The following is a 25849-nucleotide window of genomic DNA, read 5'->3' on the forward strand; positions in this document are numbered from 1 at the left end:
TCTTTATAAAACTGTCGCCGTATTCTGAAGAATGTGCGGTAGAGATTAATTTGTATACATTTGCGGCTAGTGTGCCCCCGTCTTACATTCACACCGACAGATTTGTTATGCTAAGCAGTATGAGATTAGAATAAAATATAATTTAATCATATCTATTAAGCTGGTGTTGCACCGGGCGCCAAAAAATATAAACTTTTAAAATCGCGTGAAAACAAATTATTAACATTGAATTATTATATTGCATATAAAAAATATCCTATATTTTTGTATATATGTGTGTATATATATATATATATATATATATATATATATATATATATATATATATATATGTATATATGTTTATTAATATGTATATGCATATTCGACTGTAACCAGAGTTTTGCAAACCTCTGGGTTTGTCTACGGTGCTTAAAATCTATGGTTGCATCTATGGTGCTATAGTGGTTTCCCAACATGGGGCCCACGCCCCATAGGGGACCGACTTGGTTGTTAAAGGAGGCAATTGGAAAGTGGACTCGACACATTTCATTTCTATGTTACATAGGGGTGCGTAATAATTTTAGAAAGACTAAGATGGGGCATATTGGGTATACATATTGGGTCGGTGATGAAAAGGATGATTCACAACCCTCCTTGATACACGCGGACGTGTTCTTCAAAAAGAAGGTAGCAGAACACCGAGGATATTTAGTCCAGATCTCTTATTAAGTAACTGGAAGATTCTTCTGGGAACTTTTACATATATTCATCTGAATTGGTCGGTCAACCCGCTAAAATCGTCAGCGCGAATGCTCTTAGTGTGTTACTTACTTGCTGGAGAAACTTTGCATTCAAGACGCGCGGTGCCTCCGATGGTTACGTTGTAGTGGATCGGCTGCGTCAAGATGACCGCTGGTACTTCGGGAGGTTCCTCATCAGCTTCGTTTCCTAAACAATAAATACATTAATTACACAATGATCACGGTTCTTCTTATTTTCAGCTGATACGCCCCCACTGCAAGGCATAGACCTGCTCCTAGATCGCCAGCGCCTTCCAGTGTGAGGAGTGCTTATACTAAGTCTACTGGCTTGAAGACGAGTGTTGTACCCTGCCAACTGCCACTCAGTGGCGTACCTAGGGGGGGGGGGGGGGGCGGTGGGTGCGGTCCGCACCGGGCGGCACTTACCTTGGGGCGGCATTTTTTATATTTACTTATAATTGTAAAAAGCAACTTTTTTATTTCAAATTTATTTTATTTCTTGAATAATAAATAATTATTATAAGTTTAATATTTGATTTATATAAATTATGATTAACTTTATGATTTCAAATATTATTCCTCGGTGTATATAAATGCATTTTAGTGTAAATTTTGGATTCTAATTCAAGAACAAGATAATAATTTTATTTTATTGTATTCATTAAAATTCGTTGAAATCGTAAAAGGATCTTTACGACTTTGTTCGGCAATTTTTCCTAACTAAAATTTTTTGATGTCAGTTTATAAATGTCATTTCTTTTGAAAAGTTTGTGTGATTACTTTGAAGTGATATATCAATATTTTTTTAAATCAAAAACCACTATTTGATTGACATATAATAGAAAGGGCGGCAAACTGGAGATCGCCCCGGGCGGCAAAAGTTCTAGGTACGCCACTGCTGCCACTACAACCATTCTCATTTCAATTTTCGTTTATATAGGGACACGACGTCTGGTCGATGAAGGTGAACTTCTTTGCATTTCAAGGAGATCATATTAATTTTGCTACGCAGTTCATTGGGGAGTGATCACAGACTAGTAATTGCAGCGTCCATCCACACTGTAGAAACCTGATTGACATCGCTTGAAGACGCTAGATGAAAGTCTTTTTCAACCAGTGCTATTGTAAATCTCTGGGGAAAGCATATTTATGTCAAACGTCAATGTTCTATGAAATGATGCTAGTATTGAAGAGTTGTTAGATGACTAATGAAAGGGTGGATTTAGACATTAGTATTACTTATAATAAGAAACGATATCGTTTGTGTTTTGGACCATACGCAGTCGAGTGAGTATATGTCTAGCAGTAGAGGTGTTACAGCTGAAATAATGAAGATGATGATTCATTTTAACTTTGATTTGTAGATTTAGGTGATTTACATACCTTCACCGTCATTCTGTGCTTCGTCGTCGCTGGTACCGTCGGCGAGTACGTCGTAGTCATCCGACTGTCGTCGGTGTACTGAATGACGGGCTTCTGCAACAAAGAAACATTTTTTTGTAATTTTTATTTTCATTTACATACACTATAATTAGACATATACAGGGTAATTAACTTATTTGTCAGCAAAAAGTTTTAAAGACTTCACACACATTTATAATCATTCCGTATAAAGTAATGTCTGAAATTCCATTGGAATGCGACTAGATAAAACTTCTGGAATTACAAAGTCTGCAAGCCATACAATAATTAATTATAATACATTATTAAACGTAATGATGTTTTATAATTTCAGAAAGCCATTTATTTTTTAATAGAGCATACCGTATTGACAGAAAATTAGCTATACATTCATCCCTTTAAAGTCAGTCATTACGTATCACACATCGACTACGGATTATCATAATTTTTACTTCACGAAACTTTTCTTACAGTTTTTAGCAGCCAATCTAATATATAAAATTCTCGTGTCACGGTTTTCGGACTTGAACTCCTCTGAAACGGCTTGACCGATTTTTACCAAATTTTATATGCGTATTTAGTAGGTCTGAGAATCGGCTACTATCTATTTTTCATATCCCTAAGTGATAAGGGTTGTTCACCCTTAAAAATTTTTTTTTTATTTTTTTGACGAAATTTTTTGTTTTTATTTTTTTATGATACAACATACAAAAATACACACAACCCTAAATTTTCACCCCTCTACGATCAACCCTTATTTTTAAATTGAAAATTAAAAATATTTTTTTGCAAAACAACGTTTGCGGGATCAGCTAGTAATATATATAATTATTTCTCTTCCATGCTCTTTAAATAAACATGTGAAGTAAATTTTGCTTCATAAACGGTTTCATTAACATGGTTTAAACCATCGTAAAGAAAAAAAATAAAGTTCATCTCTCTATTTTCAATGCCTACATTGTGAAGGTTTGCTAACTCAATAAAGATATTTACATAAAGCGTGGATTTCCCATAAAGGCCGGCTTCACGGCGGTTATTATGCTGTGCGGTCTTGTCCGAATTTGGTGTGGCGAGTCGAGCGAGTCGCTTTCGTGTGTGGTCCAAGTGAAAGTCGAAAGCGTGTTCGTGTATTACATATTTAATTTTAGTGTGTATAACATTGACTTCTCTATAACTTGATGAAGGACTTCTTTCAAGAGAAATGATAGGATCATTTAAAATCTGGTACGCAGAGACAAAAATTATTCTTGAATCTGGTACGCGGCTTGTTAGTCTAGAACACAGTTCCCGACTCGTCCTCCTATGACGCGATCGACGCACAAAACAAAACTATTACTCTGTTATTGTAATGTATTAATATTTATTGTTTGATTGAAACAAATCACGATGAGATATATCGTATCGAATGGGTCATCGAACCAAGGAGTCGAATACTCGGGATTTCTCTACGAGATTGACTCAACATTAAGGAGATCCGTAGATGTACTGAATTAACCGATATAGTCCAGTGGATTTGAAAGTTGAAAAGGCAGTAGACAGGCTACATACCCCGCAAAACCCTGTCGCTAAGGCCATAGTTTTTTATTGACCTCCGTTTTTGGGGACCTCTGGTAATTTTCCTAATAATAATTTATCACAAAAGATTTTTATTTTTAATTTGATCTTTCATCAACACAGAGACTTACATTCCTTTTCAAACTTCCTTCCTTATCGCCTCACTTCCATCGCTTTCTTCTCGAAATACATGTCACATTTTTGGTTTATTAAATTTTTTTATTTTTGTTTCTGTTTCTTCACCTTTTACTTTGCATTTTGTTTGGCAATCTCAATTTCTTATTTTACTTCTTAACCTTTTCCCTACCGTAGTCCGTTCCGCCGAAGTGACGCTACTGAAATAGGCATGCGCGCCGCGAAGTGTGCACATTGCATGGCGGTAAGCTGATGTTCGAATTTTCTCATTTGTGTTACATATATAAAGACTTCACTGGTATATTAATTATAAATACAAGTTTGGATAATTCTTAGTAATTTATTAGACTGTGATAAATCTTAAAACAGAGATCTACACATAAGCCCTCATTACACAGTGGATGCCGGCTTACTCCGGCGCTGGTAACGAAAGGGTTAATCCTATATAACAATTTTAACACAATTTTTTTATTACTATTCAATCAAAGTATGCATTACTTTATGTTTGTAACTTATTTATTTCTTCTATGACCCTCGTGCAGAATTCTAGGATGGTCCGGATACTCTCCTCGATATTCACCGTCAAAGCAATGTTCCTCGATCCTTTGGTACTACCGAAACTGTCATCTGTTTTTTTCCAGACAGCCGGTGATTTCATGCACCATGGTCTAGTTTACACCAGGACCACAGACAGATAACAGCAACATCAGACATCTACACTGTGGACGACTTTTCTAACTGCTTTTTACTCGTATTAAAAATCAATGGAATAGGCCTATATATGTCCAGCTGTGGATGTGTCATCGCTGAAATGATGTCATCCAAGAGCTGGTATATCATTGATAAGAGTGTACATTTCCACATTAGTGAGACATGTATTAACAAAGATACGTTAAAATAGAATCGCTGTCGCTTATGAATTTGACCATACACACTCGGGCGCGTGCCTGTCTATCTGCCTCGGATATTACCCATGTAATAACTCAAATTGTTTCTAGATTGAACTCTGATACGGTGTTTAGTGACCATATACGGGCATAGCGGTGGGCTATTGAAACGAACAGAAAATATAATGGTACCTTTTTAACTTAAACATGTTAATTATATTTGAAGCTTTTTAACCTTTTTAAGGTAGCTTTTAAATACGAGTTGAAAGTTCTAATACACACGGGTTTACCAGATGAGTATAGATCAATTTATGAAATTTTATTTATATGACTCGAATTTAATTTTTTTGGGACCTTAAAAGCCTTAGAGGCTTCGACTCGGGTCGCTACATGAAATTATTTTAAAGAACTGGAAGACTGTAGATCTTTTACAATGCTTAGGCGGGTGCCCAATGTAATCTGGTGTAATGGCTTTCGACGAAACACCTAGGCTTGATATATCACTAAATACGCACTTAGAAATATAACTTCTCTTGATGGTTCTAGAAGGACAAACTACAACTTCGTCTATTACTATTGCCTGATTAAAATTACAACCACTTCTGAGGAGAAAAAAAATGTGGAACCTCCATAGTGTAACAAGGCACCGTGAAAAACTGACTGTACCAATGTTTCGACTGCAAAGTCTCTTATTTGTAATAAACGGAAACAGATTTTAAATAGAGAATAAAAAAGTAGGAGAAAGCTTACTATACAATAAACAAATATTTAAATGACTAGAATCCTTGGCAGTGATGTCGTCTGATTACTTTGTTTTTATTTAGGCTATATCTGATAAAGTGTATGTGTATAAATCATTGTTAAACTTTATTCAAAGATGTATTGTGGAGTTTCCTCCTGCTTTTTCTTCACAACTATAACACCTTGCGTAGCAGAGTTGGGTTAAAATATAAAATAGATAATAAGTTGACGATCAATAAGAGTTCTGTTAAAAGTTCAAATGTTGAATAAAAGAATTTTAACTTTTATATTTATCTATGAATTTCGTCAATAGGTCGCGAATTGAATTTTTAAAACATAACGGTGTGCTGATTCGTATCTCCAAGGAAAGGCATATTACAAATAAATACATTTAAAAAACTTTTGAGTTAAACGGTTTTTTGGTACCCATATTGTGATGGTTGTCGAAAAATATGTACCTAGTCCGCCATATTGAAACGGCGTCCATCTTTAATTTTAAATTTTGACATAGTCATCGTGTTTTACTAGTGAAGCCCTTTCATTTGATACCCATATTGAGGGGGTTAAGGAAAAATATGTAATCCGCAGTTTTGTATCGGCGGCCATCTTAGATTTATAATGTTATTGATTTTATTATATTGTATTGTCATCGAAATTAAATGTGTGTACCAAATTTCAGATCAATCTGACAACGGGAAGGTGCTTAAATTTCAATTTCTAATTTTGACCCAAATAAATAAACAAATAAATTCCGTACGGGTCGAACTAAATAAAACCGCTTAAAAAACGCTTTAGATAGAAAAAGAGGTATAAAGTCAGATCTTACTATGTAACAATAAAACAGATATTTTTCTTTTTAATAGGTTTTATATATTTATATATGTATTTATTAATAGTACACTGTCAGGTTTAAAATTTCGATACTATTGAGAAAAACCTTTTAATAAACTGCATAGTAACTCTTACGACGCCATTTTTACTATTTTTCCTGTTAATATTCTTGTATTTGTCATGTTAGAAACAAAGTGATCCTAATTCTAGACATGTGTAATTCAAATATAATAATAGACTTTATTAATCAATCTTAATATAAGGATAGAGTTATTAAAAGCATATTTATTATTTTTGTATTAAGAAAAGTTAAAATATAAAATGGATATGAATACGGATGTCAAATTGATATATATTACAAAATAAATTCGCAATTTATTTCCTGTTAGCGCTAACTATGAACGCAGATGTTTGTCCAACGTTCCTGAGTGGAAGGAAGCTTCTGGAATACAAATAAGCGGATACATGGAGAAAAGATCGCCTGTCGGTCGTGCAAAGAATTTTTATTATTCAGAAAATTGTAATATATAGGCTTTAAGATTACTACAACATGGTTTAAACAGTTCTAGATGATATAGAAGGTAAAGATTTAAAGGGGAGAATGTATGGTTCGTTTGCTGTTGAATAATTTTAGGTTCCATATTCAAAAATCAACGCTTTCAGAAATAATAAACAACATAGATAATGTATTTAATGGAATCAGGCGTTACCTTGCGGAAGTCCATCCTAAGTAAGAAAAGGGCCAATATTTAGCCACTTCCGCACATGCAGTGGTAGTCGTGCAACAAAGTGCACCGCCCGCCAGCCCGCTGATAAACACAGAGTGACGTGTTTGGCACTAATCGTATATAGATGGGGCTCCTGGTGGAGGGGTGAAACACATGATTAGTGATTTGGCGGTGGCGGTTGTGTGATTCGCATTGTTTGCTGCATACGCATTTATACGTCACTCTGTGTTTATCAGCGGGCTGGCGGGCGGTGCACTTTGTTGCACGACTACCACTGCATGTGCAGAAGTGGCTAAATATTGATCCTTTTCTTACATAGATAATGTAGTAAGAAAAAAGCATTTTCAAACTTCGAATATTAACTTTTTAAAATAATTATTATTTATCTGTCCATGCAGACTTTGTACTGCCAGTAGTAATTTACCTGTCGCATTACATTTATCATCCAGACGCCCATTGAAAGACAAAAAACTACCAACCTACCAACCTACCAAATCGACACAATGTTTGGTCAAATGATAAAAAATATTAATGTAATATATTTTAAAGTGTTCTCTTGTTACATGGCTATTGGAAATATATGTAAAGGCTTTAAAGCTTCGCTGACAAATGAAATATACATTCACACAGTTATAACAAATCAACCTGTATAATAGTAGAAGTCTAAAATATATATATATATTGTTGAATAATAATTTAAATCGTGATTTCGTGGATGAAGTGTGATTTAAGTCTTTTACAATCTAACAAAGCTTAGAATATTCCAAAATGTTTTATGGCATAGCGAAAATAACATTGCGAAATAATTTTTTTTTATATTTTGAAATTACAGTGTTCTGTTCTGTAGTCTAATTTCCCTTAGTGAATTAATGCGAAGGTGTACATTTGTCTGTTTTTTTTTCATTTGAGTCCTCACGTTTACTTTTTTTTTTAAAAAATATGTCTCATCAAAAATATATTCACCTTCGTTATCAACAACCTTTTGCCATCTAATATACAAAATCAATGCCGGAGCGGTAACAAATCAATCGGTTTTTCTGTAAAATGTGTCGACAGAATCTACATTACCTTCCGGTAAGTTTTTCTTCAGTTTTTACGTACAAAACGATTAGGTATTAAATTACATGTAATTGTATACTATTTTAGTTTTTTAGTAACATACGTCATATGACCTAGTCTCGGGCTTTATACACACACAGAGGCAGTACATCCATCGTTTTAATTACCATTAATTGAAATGCCCCGTTTCTGTGGCCTGCTAGCAATCATTCTGTCCCTAGCTCACTTCCTATACCTCCATAGAATAGTATTCAGAAGATACATATATAAAAAGGTATAAAATCTTTAACAATAAATAAAATTGGAATTTCTGTTTGTAATATTGAAATAAACGTTTCTAACTACATGTATATGAATATATATACGGTGCATACACCAATTTTTAAAAAAAAAATTAATACGTCTGTTTGTTTGTTCCGGCTAATCTCTGAAATATTTAATGGAATCAAGCGTTACCTCGCGGAAGTCCATCCTAAGTAAAAAAAGGACAGAGAGAGAGTCACTCTGTGTTTGACACTAATCGGTATAACATAACTCCTGAAGATATCCCGTGGAGGGGTGAAACACGTGTTGAGTAATTTGGCGGTGGCGGTTGTGTGATTCGCATTGTTTGCCGCATACGCATTTATCAGCGGGCTGGCGGGCGGTGCATTTCATTGCACAACCACCACTGCATGTGCGGAAGTGGCTAAATATTGGTCCTTTTCTTAATCTCTGAAATGACTAGACCGATTTTCATGGGACTTGTGCAGGTAGATTATGTAATAAGGACTAACTTAGACTTATTGACTTAATGAGGTCCATCGTAAGCGACCATGAATTCGAGATAATTCTTTGATATATATATTTAAATTAAATAATTAAAAATTAATAGTAAATAGTAGTAGTAGATAATAATTAAAATTCAATTATCCTTTTATATTTCACGTATATAAAAATTACATTAAAATTATGATATTAAATGATTTAGATTTTTTAAATTATATTTAAAACATATCACTTTAAATAGATAAATAAAGGTACGCAATGAAAATAAAAACTGACGTCTGATTTCAATCAAAATGAGATGTGTCTCCGAGAGGCAAGAGATCAATAAATACGCGTCAAAGTACGTCATGTCTATATAGTACTTAATCTTTGTAATTAATTGAGTAGACGACATGAAAGTGCGCTGCGTTTTCATTACTGTCGCGTGCATTTCCTTGACACATATGACTCTCTTTTTTAAACGGTTTTATTTAGTTCGACCCGTACGGAATTTATTTTGATCAAAATTAGAAATTGAAATTTAAGCACCTTCCCGTTGTCAGATTGATCTGAAATTCGGTAAACACATTTAATTTAGATCACAATACAATATAATAAAATCAATAACATTATAAATCTAAGATGGCCGCCGATACAAAATGGCGGATTACGTATTTTTCCTTAACTCCCTCAATATGGGTATCAAATAAAAGGACTACACTAGTAAAACACGATGATTATGTCAAAATTTAAAATTCGATGAACGCTGTTCCAATATGGCAAACTAGGTACATATTTTTCCACAACCACCACAATATGGGTATCAAAAAACCGTTTATCTTAAAAGTTATTTAAATGTATTTATTTACTTATTTGATTAATAATGAGTTAAAAATAAGTTGTCTGTATTGTATACCCGTAGCCACATTGATGGCATATATACAGGCCCACCCATTTATCGTTTCAACTCTCTTAGATTTCTTTCCGTTCTCTTAGATTAGGATCTAGTAGATAACCAATTTTCTATATAAGAGTTCTTAAAAAAGGCGCCAAAAAAACCCGTCTAATTGGAGAGGATAAAAGAGATTGGAACGGAGTAGGTTTCTCTTGATAGAGATAGTTTTTTTTTCAATTCGACGGACAATGATGACCGCCCGGCTTTTGCTTGGGACATGGATATACACCCTTCTACTATTACCTTCTCTCTCTCATCCTTCACGAATTCTATCATTCAGCATTCACCTACATTATATTTACGCATCGCCTCCCATCTTTCGCAACACATACTGTGATATAGTAAGAAAAGGACCAATATTTAGCCACTTCCGCACATGCAGTGGTAGTCGTGCAACAAAGTGCACCGCCCGCCAGTTCAGAATCTTAGAAAAGCTAAGATGACGCATGGCACGTAAAAGATTGAAGTAATAGGAGATACTTACTCAAAGATAGCGGACTTAAACGGAGAGTGAAGTAAGAGTGTGTTTATATATCTTAGTAAGCTAGCAAGTAAGTTACAAAATGAAATCAGGTAAAAACATAATCACATTTAAATGATGAAAAGCTTAATGAAAATAACAATTTGTACAACATCCATTGACCATTATACAGATTAGAAGCGACTAGTCGTCCGAATTGTCCGTGACCTGGATCACGAAGCCCCGAAGACCGTCGGCAAATTTTTATTGCCCGCAATAAATTATTGACATCATAATTGCTATGAGTCACGATAGGCGAATTGTGTACGTATCATTGGATAAACAAATGTCTGTATTTACTTAGTTTTTTATGGGAAACTATGGCAGTTTTGTTGCAAAGTTGTTGCATATGAGTTCACGAAGGTTTCTAAGATGATATATATATATATATATGTGTGTGTGTGTGTGTGTATGTATATATAGCCACATTGACCGGTCTTGCGTTGCCCGCATCTAGGAACTCAACAACTTTAATTCAACTTACTATTCGTTGTAAATTGCCTTGGTACATTCTCATTTTGTACTGGTTACTTATTCCACTTATCGTCTAAATTTAGAACGTTTTAATTAATAATTAGATCCCATTGCATGACAAATTCTGTGTTGTATGAGTGATATTATTTGCTTGAAAGTTTAATATTAAATTCTATTTATACTCGTATGTAATAAATAAACTATAAAGTTCGACCCTATGGGGTTTGACCGGGTCAATCGGACCCTGCGGGCGTGATGGAATGTAGTTCGACACGGGTTAAAAGGGGAGACGGACTGTGTTACAAATATACTGAGTTATTTATTGCTTCAATCGTCCTTTTCTGGCTTACGATTTTAGGAAGCCTAGGGGCTGCAGGCTTTTAAAAAGCATTGCTAATATATGATATATAAATAGCACTAATAAATGTCGATGTTACGCGTATTTTCTTTTTTTCAAATAATCCGTCAAATAAATTGAATCTATTTTTAATTGTCATATATTATATGTCAATAGAAACTATACCGTGTTAGGAAGTAAAAAAAAACTATTATAATTAAGCATTATAATGATAATATAATCACAATGTAAAGTGATGTACATATGCGAACAACGCATGTAAGAACTCAGAGATATTTTTATATGAACTTGGACCAATTGTATCTAATTTTGAGACAGGACATTTAAATTTTTTTAAACAATTATATTCATATACTTTTTTATTTTCTAACTCTTGTTTTACTAGTATGATCTAACTTTCCTCTTCTTTCATTCTATATTTCTCTAGCATTCTTCTAAATATTAATTTCTTTTCATGATTTTCTTTCTTCTTAACCTCGTACCTCAGATATCACAGATTATTTCTTATACTTATTTAATACAGATAATCAAGTCAAATTTATTTTTATAAATAATTATTACAATTTAAATTTAAAGCTTTAAAGTTTTTTTTTTCTGTAAAATAAGTTATATAATTAACATTAATAATTATAAACAGATACTGGCCAATAATTTCTTACATTTAAATTCCGCTGGGATAGATAATAAATAATATTTATTTTTAACATGTATTAATCCGAATTTTTAAACGTTAGATTATTTAATATATATCAATAATAATATTGTATTTTAAATAAACATGTTTCATTAAATAAATAACGAAGGGAAATGTTTTACACGTAATGTCAAAAGCAAAAGCGCGGGAACGCTTCCATCACGTGCGCGAATGACATATCAAATTGGCGGGAACATTTTGACAGCTGTCATCGGCGAGTGCCCGTATTCCGTTTCCTGAGTCGATGTTATTGACCGGTGTATATATAGTTACGTTTTCGAGTGATACTTGAGATGTTATGAATTATTCTTAGTTGGTTTTTGTTATGAGGAGATTGCTGCGCTAAGAGGTAATACTTTTAAACATGCTTGAAGGGTCAGATTACAATATGAGTCATTACGAAGCCATGTGTTGGTTTAATAAGGAAGTTTAATTTCATATCAACTGTAAATACCTACCACGCAATTTAAAATATTAATAGATTTTTACTGATTACAGTCCAAATCAAATAAGAGGAGAGTGGGTAAGTATATATGTGTAGTAATGACGCTTTCTTAAGTCAAATTCACACGACTATATTTTTAACAAGTTTTTATTTCTAATCAACAATATATTCACTTTCTTTATCAGCCTTTGCCATCTAGTATACAAATTTTCAATGCCGGAGCGGTAAAAATCAATCGTTTTTTCTTTAAAATATGTCGACAGAATTTAATTTATATATATATATATATATATATATATATATATATATATATATATATATATATATATATATATATATATATACTTTAACGTTAAGGAAGATTCGAAATATGCATAAAGAATTAAGTATGCATAAAGCTAAATAGACAATGTGATGGAAGGAAGTAGAAACATTTAAAGATCTTAAGATCAAGAAAAGACTATATAAAATAAATAAATAATGAAAATCTTATTGCCAAATAAAGTTCGTAATCTAAAACATTTTTGTGGTCTTTCAGGGACCTCTCGTTGTCCTTTTGGAGACCTCACGTTCTCCGGTAGAGGCCAAAAAAATCTCTGACACAAAGCTATCTCTGTCAGTTCAGTTCAGCTGAACTTTTTTTCGTATCGTTGACTTTTCTAGATTTCATTTTAGTTTTAATGTACGATAAAGTCGAACAATGTTGACCCTAACCTAACACAACTTGACCCAATATTTCTCGAAATACACGACCCAGTAGCGAACGCACAGCACTTGTATTAAACTGTTTGTGTTCAATAGTTATTTTAGCGGTACAATTTACAAGCGGGCAGCGGGTAGAAGGTTTTAATCAGTCAATACTTTTAATTTCAAAATTTTGAACTTCGCATTTTCTATGCTAAGGGGGTATCTCTTTTTATTGTATAACAAATGTATTCATATTGCATATTTAAATACCATAATAATATACTGAAAAAGAGTTGATAGATAGAAACGTCGAAAATGACATTTTATAATCTGTGATTTACTAAATTTTTTGAAATTATGCACACAAAATAGGATCCATGCAAAGCGGACGAGGGTCAGCTTGTATACAGTATGATTGATTATTGATAAAAAAGCGATAAAATGTATGATTTCAGAAATAATAAATAAGGTATAAAACGTTTTGAAAATTCGAATATATTAAAATTTATTACCGTTTAAAATAGTTTAAAAGCTTAATATTTTTTTGCTGACAAATAAGCTGTACATTCAGCCCGTTAAAGCTAAAACCGCTATATCCAATCATACTGTATATCAACTTATGACTTGCACCAAACATCGATAAATATTTCACAGGTGCATTCCGATAACAACATTTGCTTTCTTATCCCAATTCTGTCTGTCTGTACGATGATATATGATTTTTTAGTTTATGTGTTTATGCCGAGTTCGTACTTGACTCCGATATTTAATCTATGGGCGTTTGTTTAACTGATTACGTCAGCGGTCATATTTAAATTTGGAACAATGTTGCCAATATTACAACATCCGTTGGGCGTAATGCGTGTGGTAATATTGAACTGGATTGTTATTTCTCCACGTTTATTATTTATTCAGAAGCCAGAAGTTACTGGCAGGTTAATAGTGGTCACTTTATTAAAGGTCATTGAAAATATAAAAGCCTTTAAGATTGTTACTGATAGATAAGCTATAACTTCTCTCTTTTAAAGCCATTTTTAATCACTCTAGATCAGTGATTCCTAAAGTGGTCTATATCGACCCCTAGGGGTCTATAACAACCTGCAAGGGGTCTACGTCAGCGAAAAAAATTTGGGGGTCCATGAAATGAAAATGGGGGTCCACAATAGTGGACCTCAACACATACACTGATAGTACCTATTTACTTACATCATACTATCTTATAATATCAAAACATTTACATTATTTATAAAAGTACCTATGAAGTAAAAAATTTATTATATATGTTTATAAAATTGTGCAAGTTGTAGGATGTTGGTATTCGCTTTGTGGTCGCAATATATTTTGAACATACACTAAACTTCACTACAGTTAGAAATTTATAGGAAATCAATCAGGTAAGTAGGGGGTCTACCCAACAAAAAAACACGGAAAAATTTGGGGAACCTGCTCTAGATAATAAATTGATTTAACGTCAATCTTATTTTAGATATTACAAGTTCGAAATTTAAAATAGCAGTTTCTTTTGTTTTATTGTTGTAATTAAAAATTTGTAACATAACATATCATGTTCCCGGGATATTCCGAATATATCTCTGTGACTCAACGCGAACAGCAACCACATGTTCGATTTTCCAAGGTTCGATTTTATATCATTTGTAATAAAATTTAATGAAGGTCATGTCTGTAATATTAACAAAAGACGTGGGATAATTATTGTTGTATACAGCGTGTTTGGTTATAGGAGTAAAGGCTTTGGAGGGGTTGAAATATAGCCTATTTGCAGCTTTTAAAACTTACACCTTCATAATCACTTTTGAACATGTTATATTAATTTATTTCTCTATTAAAATATGACAGACCAATACCTTCTGGCAATACAAAGTCCATATCACTGAAGAACAATTTAATAAGCTCTAGTGCATTCAGAATTTTAGTTTTAGGTTATTATTTGGTCTGTGCCAAATATAACTATGTTTTGAATTTACGTAATAAGCACAAGTGGTTGTCGATTCGACTTCGCCGTAATGCCTGCATCCTTTCCCTTATTTAAATTATTTTGTTGAACCCGCTTACTCCTTCTTACTATAAATCTTGATTTCTTTTCTTACATGACTCATGTGATAAGTTGCTTATCATCGGAGAATTTGAAATTGACTCTGCCTGCTCATTCCATTATATTTATGAATAAATGTTTTACCATTGACGCTGTCAGGTTATGGAATGAGCTACAAGAACTAATATGATGCATCAAATCGCTGTCGGCATTTAAAAATATGGTAAAAGAGCACTTGCTTCGCCTTAGTAAGTAGAAGTAGTAGTAAAAGTAAGTAATAAATAAATAAAGTCTGCCGGGACCTTTTTTTACTATATTATCATAACGTTAGTTATAATTTCTAAAAACATTGATTTTTAGAATGAGTGTACAATAAATAAAATGGCATCAAATGAGCTACACGTTGATATATTTTAAGCTTTTACATCTATATTTAATCATCCAGTATTCAAGTATGACTCCTGAAAAATGTATGAGTCTTTAGACTGCATGAACTGTTAACAAAATATATATATATATATATTTAACCCTCTTGACTCTGTGTTTGGCACTAATCGGTGTAACATAACTATTTAAGATGCCCCGTGGAGGGGTGAAACACGTATTGAGTGATTTGACGGTGGCAGTTGTGTAATTTGCATTGTTTGCCGCATACGCATTTGTCAGCGGGCTGGTGGGCGGTGCAATTTGTTGCACGACTACCACTGCATGTGCGGAAGTGGCTAAATATTGGTCTTTTTCTTACTTAGGATGGACTTCCGCAAGGTAACGCCTGATTCCATTAAATATATATTTAACCCTCTTCAATTTAACCAATGACATTGCCAGAATAAAATTCTCGTAATATATTTTAATTGGATACAAAGGTCAATGAGTATGTAGTTAAAATGATATCTGTCATCAAGTTGCAAGAAAGCCATGACTGCCTATAGCTATAATGAGAAGAAATCCCGTGACTCACCCGGCATCTCAGTTAAGATAAACATAACTGCTCGGTTACGTCATAACCCATTGGCCTTATGGAAATAAACTTGTGCCTTTAGTAAAAAAAAAATTAAAAAATTACCACATGTCAAAAATAGAAAAAGACGAAACTCCCCAACGTCAGCGATTGTTGTAACATCATATAAATGTATTCGAAATATAAATAAATAAAATATGTTATAACTTTTGAAATAAAAATAACTAATATTTAAAAGTAATCATTTCTATTTATTAATTAATACCCACTTTCATATCTGTGACCACAAATAAAAACCCTTTTTTTGTCTTGGGAACTTTTATCATGGATTTGGAACCTTCGTAGTTTAAAGTTGAAGAATTCTATTTATTACTTATTTACTAACACTCTGTTGTACACTAAAATATCCAAGAAATAAATTTAAAAAACCGATTTCTGTATAAATATAGCCGAACGAACAGGCATAGTCAATTTCAATTTCTTTAATGATCTAAGCAATTTACCATGTGAATCATGTAAGAAAAGAAATCTAGATTTAAAGTAAGCGTATTAAACAAAATAATATAGTAAAGGTAGACCTTTATTTAGGAGACATTTGGTTCTTTACATGAGTTACAATAAATGAATAGATAAATCATGACTTATTGTATATATCATGTTCGTATATATGTAAACATTCATATGTTTATATATCTACGAATATATAGTTGTTTTGTTTCAACGTGGAACTGTAATGTGATCTAACATACAATTATATGAGCAAGCAAACAGCAAAACTGGGTCGCATCCGTCAACCTTGCCTCTAATTCTATTTCAGTTTTAATACGGATTATGACGCTATGTAATTTTGTATGTTTATTTAATATCCCATTAATGAGCTAGTAATATTTGGTCATCCTATTTTAATGTCTTTATTAGTATATATCCTGACAAAACACGCAATACACACAGATAAAATTATTTTATTCAACATTCGACAACAGAATTCTTATTTATTTTCAACTTATTAATTATTTATTTTTAATTTATTCTATTTTTGAATATATTCCGCTTCGTAAGGTGTTATAGCAGTGGACTTCTTAATCAGGAAGAAAGTTCAAAACAACATAAATACTAGTTTTGGTCTTAATTTTATGTTAATATACATACGTAAAAATAAAGTCTTTTTTACATTTAATTAAAATCGTAAGAGAGCCAACTATTGTAGTTAAAATATAATAAAAGTTTAAAAATCCTCCAAAATTTGTAATGTGATTATTATTTTTCCGCCTATTCCTGTTTGTATGTTTATTTAATATCACAATAGTTAGTAATTTTTTGACCCTTTATTTTTATATAAGTATAGATATCAACAGAAAATACACGCATAAAAGATAAAATTAATTTATTCAATATTGAAACTTTTAATGTCGTTTTTTATTATCTGTTCCCCAGATGAAAATTTGTTACTCCTACAAAGAGTTCGTAGTTTATGGTCACATGAGAAAAAACGTCTAAAATAAATATTTTTCTAATAGTTTCATGGTTATGGTTTTAAATTGTGCAATTTTTTATGCTGGCAACATAATCAATATATGCCAAATGAAATACGTTGCAATACCTAACCTCTTTCTTATTTTAAAAGTAGAATTTTAAGCAATTATTACAGCAATGATCTTGAAAAAAAAAAACTGTTAACTTCCCTATACATTGTGATATATAAAAAAGTGATCAAGTACTTATTAACACCTCATTAGTTGCCTTATCAGTATAACCCATTAATGTATTTGAAGTATCCAATAAATTTCGCTTTGAGACCGCCTTAATAAATCTTCAATCGGAAGGCCTTACAAAAAAATAAAACAGATTATATATGACAGCTGTAAAGAGAGTGTCGACTAATTCTTCTGTTTTTGACATGATTATAAAACTTTTTTTTAGTTTTGTTTACACAGGGCGATTGGTTATAATTAAAAAGGTTTAAAGGCATGAATGTACTTCTCATCTTTCAGTAAAAAAGCCTTATAGAGTATAAGTAAAGACAGACGGTAAACAATTTAAATTTAACCCTTAATAGCCTGATTTACGAAAGTGATTTTTTTTAAATATCACTGTGTTTGCTTGAGGGTCTAGATGAAGGGAAAAATAGATTTTTTTTTAATTTTGTTGGAAAGAATATTATACAACAGTAAAATTCGTACAGCCTACCTATAAAAAAACTAATAGTAATGTGAACATTCGGTTTAAAAGATTGGTATAAAAATTGAAACTCTAGGCTATTAAGGGTAAATATGTAGTGTTCAGAATTTTGTAAACACTTTTTTTTACTATATTATGATTACATTACTTCGTCGTTGTAGCTTAAAGACATCCACATGGGAGATATAAAGTAATCCCCACGCTTGACATGACGGTGCTGCCATTCCTATAGAAACTTGTTTTATGAGCAATAGCAATCCTATATAATTAATTGTAATCCGGGAATCGAAGCCGCGACCTATGAGCGCTAGTGTTGGTACTCTACCACTGGGATAAATATACTCAACTATTACACTGTAAGTAAGAAAAGGACCAATATTTAGCCACTTCCGCACATGCAGTGGTAGTCGTGCAACAAAGTGCACCGCCCGCCAGCCCGCTGATAAATGCGTATGCGGCAAACAATGCGAATTACACAACTGCCACCGTCAAATCCGCACATGCAGTGGTCTGCATGTGCGGAAGTGGCTAAATTTTGGTCCTTTTCTTACTTAGGATGGACTTCCGCAAGGTAACGCCTGATTCCATTGTAATTAAATTTAAAATAACCGCTTTTGACTAAATGCATGTATGTATATACGGCACTTATACAAAATTTTCATTTTTTTTAAATTATCTGTGTGTCTGATTGTTCTGGTTTATCTCTGTAATGGATGGACCGAATTTGACGGGATTTATACTGGCAAGTAGCTGATGTAATAAGGAGTAACTTAGGGTACTTTTATTTTATAAAAAAATTGTTATATATTTTTTTAATTGGAATTATTATTAATAATTAAATTTTTAATTGGACTACGACGATACGCAGTCTTAGGGGACAGTGATATATATATATATATATATATATATATATATATATATATATATATATATATATATATATATATATATATTTACTTCTCACTCCTCTATTTCACTGCACTAGTCCATTGTGGATTCGTTTTACAAATTTTTTGTATATTTTGTCTTATATTTTTGTTAAAATTATGCACATGCCAAGAAAGACTGTTACTGTTTTAAAACACAAGATTTTCCTGTTCGAAATAAGCTTTAAACATTCATATCTAAATTAAAATCACATTTCGTGGAACTATTACGTAAATTAGTCCTTACAAAATGGCGGTTTCGCGCCAACGAAGTAAAGCGCGCACAAATTATAACCTAAAAGCATAAATCTCTCATTCGCCATAAACGTTCATCGTCTTTGAACGCCATAACGTAATTCCGCCGCGCCCTATCCGTGACCCATTTACTATGATAGCCCATTAAATCAGTCATTTGAGTTGTTTTTTTTGGTTTTCTTTTTTTTTTCGCGGTTTGATTACTTTGTTATTGGCCACGTAACTTCAATTTGCAATTTTTTTCCCCTATTAATACTAAATATTGTCTTAAAAAGTTTATTTTCTTTTTATTATGAAACGTTTTAATTTTAAATGTTCTTACTTTCTTCCCACATACATATATAATAAAAATATGCATAGACCTAGGGCACCTATAGTGCAGCGCCCGTGTGCAATGAAACCCTGGCGCCCCCTAGGCCTGAACGCCCCTCTCCGCGCGGCTATAACTATTAACTTTGCCGTCGTAACAAGAAAGTTTTTTCATATTCCAACAAGCTATTTTATAAGTAGATATAGCTTATAGTATGGTATTAGTTACGGCCTTTCTTCTTATGACGGCAGAATAACACTCATTGTTTTTATGCCCATAGCACATCTCTGTTGCGAAACTAAGCGGCGAACCGCGATAGATTCCAAGACGATGCTCTTAGCTGTCTCAAGGCGGCGCCCGTGTGCATTGCACACCCTGCACTATAGCCGCCCCTGCATAGGCAGATTAGTCTGGTTATTTTTCTTGTTACTTTTACCGATATTTTATCTCTTTTTTTTTAATAAAAATGCACATATATTATTTAAACAACTTATTTTGCAATTACAAATGTAAAATATATACTGTTTCTATATTTATAATCATGCAAAAATATGTGTTCATCATATTTAATGTCATCATAAACGTCATTTTAGCTGTAAGACGTCCACTGTTGGACATAGCCTACTCGTATAGATTTCCAATAGGACCAGCTGGGAGGGGATTCTTTCCAGAAGAAGAATGTCCACCTGGCAGGTGGAACCTGGTTATGCTTGCTGGGTTTTGGTCTCCACACCAGAATCTTATCGCTCTGGCGGACATTTGACCTGACCACTGTCTATTTAATTTACCATGTCGGTAACTTTCGTTTGTTAACGAACCTCCTTAATCCTGTATCAATGGATCGTTGAGCGATTGATCATTTCAAATATATAATCAATAAAATAATATGTAGGTATATATGTCTACAAAGTCAGACTTAGATGCTTAGATGGTCGGGTGGCGTCACTAGGATGGACAAAATACGGAACGAATATATCAGAGGTTCGTTTAAGGTAGCTCCGATCCCCAGCAAATAACAGGAAAAAAGATTACGATGGTAAGGCCACATTCAACGGAAACTAGATAACCACGTGATAAAAACAGCCTTAAGTCTCCCAGAATTCCCAAGAGGGAGAGGGCGTCCAAAAGCTACGTGGTGGTCTAATATCAGAAAGGAACTGGAAACCCTTCAACTTGATGCAGGGACAACCTAGGATAGAGTGGCCTGGCGCAAATTGATAAGGAGACTCGACACCAAATAAAGGGAAAAGGGAAGGAAGAAGAAGAAGAAGAAGAAGATATGTCTACAAAGTATATAGTAAAATGTATGAGACGTGCTTTTATAAGGAAAACAAGATGGAAATCAATCATGCGTGCAATTCATTTAATGCGCGGCTATAATGTACCGAGAAGTGTTTCATGGTCAGTACTCAAATAAATAGAAATTATTACATTCAGCTGAGGGCTCTCGAGTCGCACACATGGCTCTCCTTTCGTTTTATTAATTTCTTTGTGAGGTGAAAATAACCATAGATATTTTTTTTTTATTACCCCCGCTATTGGGGGCCTCTCGTACCCCTATTTATGGTGGGATAGGGACTTTATTAGCATTTAATTTATTCACTTAATTACTTTATTTTCATTCTATTCTCTTTCATTCTTCACATAATCTTTCATTCTGTTCTTTTATACCACAATTCTGCTTTCTTTCCCTTTTGCTCTGTTTTACCATTCTTTCATCCTCTTTTCATTTTACATTTTCTTAATTTCTAGTTTTGTTGTATCACATTTTTATCTTTATCTTTATCACAGTTTAATATTATTTATTTTTACATATCTTTTTTGTTTTTGTTGATGCCTAACTTTTATTTTTTTCTATTGCATATTGTATAATTCTTTTGCAATAACTGAGGAATTCTTTCATGGTTTCTTTTCCGCCTATCAGGGAGGATATTGTCTCCTCCCTGATTTCAACGCCAGACCGGCACTCGGAGCCGTGCCGGAGTCCCCTGAATGCGGGACACCGGGCCGCCATAGATATATTAACTAAGGTATGTACCTTACTTATTTTTGATTTCCACATATACTGCGTAAAAAATAATAATTTTTTTACTAACATATTCGTCCTATGTAGTTTCTATCTAACCATTTAGCTTGGGTTCACTACTATAGAACTAAGATAACACTTGCCTGTCGTAAGAGACGACTAAAAGGTCACCAGGTTCGTTGATGTGAGAGCCTTTATCATACAACCAGAGAAGGACAGCAACGTGGTTTCATGTTGCTACGGTACAGCGAAGATGCAGGAGCAGGCACAGTTTTACCTCGGAATATGCCTTGGCATAGCACTGAGAAGCAGCTGCGAGTTCCACAGGAGATTCGGTGGTCCCTCCGAAGGTATCGAAGACGACCATAAAAGAGGTTTATTAGGTAGGAATCCCACAAGACCCTGTCCTGCCCTAGAGCATGGATGCACTGACCGCGGCCCGCCGGTCGAATACTGGTGGCCCGCCGACAGCAAAAATAATATTCTCGTATATTCAAAAAAATATTAAATAATTCTTGCAGAATAAAACCAAAAAAATTTAATTACCTTTACTTCTGGCGGCCGGCCCGCCATCAGTTCATGATTTGCCCGAGTGGCCCCTAGTCTTAATAAGTCTGTGCAACAATGCCCTAGAGGGTAAGGTATCTTGTGTCCATCCGAAAAATACCCTCCGACACCAAAAGGCTGTATCTATCTGGCTACTAACCATGTAATATATTAAATTCACAGAAACTGCGGAAATCCTAGATCACAATGTCTATAGATAACTATGTAGCAAAATTGAAAAAAATAGAATAGAACGAAATAAAAACTAAAGGTAAATGTAAATAATATATATGTAAATGTAAATAATAAAATAGATACATAAATAAACTGAGAAACGTGGTGATGAAAGGCATTGAATAAAATGGAAAGTTGATATGAAAGGTAAAGTAATAAGAAATGTAGAAAGAAAGAGAAAGAATGACAGATAATATAACGAATGGAAGAAAAGCGCAAAAATAAAATTATTTATGAAATAAATAATTAAAAAAAATTAATGACACTGTACTTTCCAAAAATAAGGGGTACAAGAAGCCTTTAATAGACGGGGGACACAATAAAAAAAATAACTATGGCGGCCTAGCGCAAGAGCCTCCTTGAGAGGCGTCGAGAAAGGTTGTCACTTGATAACTTAAGCGTTTCTAAACAAGGACCCTGAAAGCGCTGAATTTCGACTTTTACCGGACCTTCTCAAGAAAAAATCTACAGCAGAATCTTTTGATGAGTTGGCCCGGCACATTGTCCTAAATCTCGAGGCATTTAACGGTCTGTAGCGCTTGGGCAGCGACTTGAAATAAAATAATGTAGCAACTAATATATAATTGTGTATCCCAAATTGTATTGTTAATATGTATAAATTTTTGCTGTATTTACCCGTAAGTGAAAATTGTGTAAAAAAAAATTGTAAAAAAGAAATTATGAAACGCTGTCGTGCCTCGCAGCTGGGAGAAGAAAGATCCGTATCAAATAGCGGAACCCTTTCACAACTGTCTGCGTTTAGTTAAAGCGAAAGATAAACATTGTAAAAAAACACTAGCGATACAAATTAGAATTAAAAAAAAGTCAGTTCCTATTGCTTGGCTAGCATTACTTCTTCTTTCAGTTCATAGACGTCTAGACCTCCAAAGATTTTTATGGTGGATATAGAGGGTGGCGGACCAGCAACTGTTGCTTCTATCTGCTGTTGATATTTAGTACTACATCAATCGTTACCACTGAGAGAAATAGCGGAAGAAACTCTTGCAATTCTTAATTAATATAACCTGTGGTTTGTATCGCCTATTTACGGGCCTAACTCGTTTCTGACAAAGCCTTTTCTCTTTCAAATTGCTTATTTGTATTTGTCTGAATTTCATCATTACAACCAAGGTCCTCTATCAAGACGAATTTTACCTGATTTAATTAAAACAACAAATTAAATGCAACGAATACATTGAGTATTACATTTACACGTTTTGTTTATTAAAGCCTAAGCGATGATGCAATGTAATAAGCTTTATTGTTATAAATATGAGGTACGGCTATATCGAAGGGGATATCGTGGTACGGGGGGATTTGACGTGATTGATTTGTTTTTCGTGCAAATAAAATGCACTCATATATAATTAATTTGCATTGAAAGTAAATGTTTACACACTCCTAGGTCTTAATTAATTTATCTAGTACTTGTAGTTTACGAAATATAATTGCATGTACTTTATATCATCATAACAAATAATTTATTATGAATGTAATATAGCTCCTAAATATTGATATATCTATATTACAATTTTTTTTATTTATTGTTGTATATTGTGAAATATAATAAAGATATAAATAAATTTATTAACCAAGGGTAGCTTAACCTATATTGCAGGGTGTGCAATGCACACGGGCGCAGCCGTCTTATCAAGTAAGCTATACGTACTTATAAAATAGCTTGTTGGAATATAAAAAAAACTTTCTTGTTACGACGGCAAAGTTAATAGTTATAGCCGGGGGGGGGGGGGGGTCAGGCTTAGGGGGCGCCAGGGTTTCATTACACACGGGCGCCCCCTGTTATTATCTGTGGATCTTTTAATTAAAAACACAATATTAAATGTATGAGACATTTGACAATTGACTTTCTTTGCAAAAGCTACAGAAATTGACCGACAAGCATACACGAATTATATATGTGACGAAACCTTTATCGAGTGATCTGATTTAATCGACTTTCGATTTCGAAATCTTAAAATTATATCAAGGTTAATTAAGATACAAGTTTAAAATTTTAATTCTCTGAAATATATGACTTGTGTTCTGTGGTCGATTTTATTTACCTTTCACATATTACACTGAAACGACATATGTCTGTTCTACTTATTACTTGGACTTTGTTCATTTTTATTTTCCAAAGTTATTACCTGTAACAAAAAGAAATAATACATTAGTTATAAAAGTTTCACTTAAATTTAATTATTCGGGTAGTGGAAGGGGTCCTTTAATATTTTTCTAAGATATCGATTCAGAAATGAGAAGATCCATAGATGTAAGTAAGCGTCATTGTCGACCGGATATTATTATTAAAACAATATTTGTGCATTGCATATCCAAATTTTATTATAACTTCACCTTCATTACATTTAAAAATAGAATAAATAAATACATTTAAAAAACTTTTAAGTTAAACGGTTTTTTGATACCCATATTGTGGTGGTTGTGGAAAAATATGTACCTAGTCCGCCATATTGGAACGGCGTCCATCTAGAATTTTAAATTTTGACATAATCATCGTGTTTTACTAGTGTAGCCCTTTCATTTGATACCCATATTGAGGGGGTTAAGGAAAAATACGTAATCCGCCATTTTGTATCGGCGGCCATCTTAGATTTATAATGTTATTGATTTTATTATATTGTATTGTCATCTAAATTGAATGTGTGTACCAAATTTCAGATCAATCTGACAACGAGAAGGTGCTTAAATTTTAATTTCTAAGTTTGATTCAAATCCGTACGGGTCGAACTAAATAAAACCGTTTAATAAGATCGGTTGCGTGTTGAAGATCTTAGTGTGGTATTATGGTACGCAGAGGAACTTGCTATCCATCCTATGGAAACTTATTTTGTATGAGCAGTGGCAATCATATACATATTCTTTCGATGAAGTTAGTGCTGTTACCTAAGGCTTTTAAGTCTTCGTCGGATATGAGTTCACGGAATAGAAAGGTTCGTGAACAATACTAAAAACTAAAGCATTCTTGTTTCAGAACTTACATTTGAAACTGATAGATATCTAATAGATTCAGGCGTTACTTTGTGGAAGTCCATCCTAAGTAAGAAAAGGACTAATATATAGCTACTTCCGCTATGCAGCAGTAGTCGTGCAATAAAGTGCACCGTCCGCTAAACACCGAGTCCTCGGCGTCATCGGTCTAATATTACTCCTGAGGATGCCCCGTGAAGGGTGAAACACGTGTCGAGTGATTAAACGGTAGTAGTTGTATAATTCGTTCGTTGCCACATGCGCATTTATCAGCGGACTGGCGGGCGGTGCACTTTATTGCACGACTACTGCTACATAGCGGAAGTTGCTTTATATTAGTCCTTTTCTTACTGATGGAGGTTGAGGCAGCTAAGATGAGGCTTACCTGGTCGTGTCAGTGTTGATGTTTGTGT

General features: G+C 33.4%; 1 protein-coding gene across 1 annotated transcript in view; it reads right to left on the bottom strand.

The window, feature by feature from the left end:
* The window catches only part of LOC137924905 (protein amalgam-like), a 232715-nt gene that overhangs the window by 22279 nt on the left and 184587 nt on the right, over positions 1-25849 (bottom strand). The window contains exons 3-4 of the mRNA XM_068768298.1: positions 2127-2219; positions 814-930 (exon numbers count right to left, since the gene is read on the bottom strand). Coding sequence (XP_068624399.1) covers positions 814-930; positions 2127-2219 — 210 coding nt within the window. The remainder of the gene's footprint in view (positions 1-813; positions 931-2126; positions 2220-25849) is intronic.

Source organism: Battus philenor, unplaced genomic scaffold (assembly GCF_028537555.1).
Source record: "Battus philenor isolate CCGP_79_NKW_IND1 unplaced genomic scaffold, ilBatPhil1.0.hap1 SCAF_25, whole genome shotgun sequence".
NCBI classification, from domain to species: domain Eukaryota; kingdom Metazoa; phylum Arthropoda; class Insecta; order Lepidoptera; family Papilionidae; genus Battus; species Battus philenor.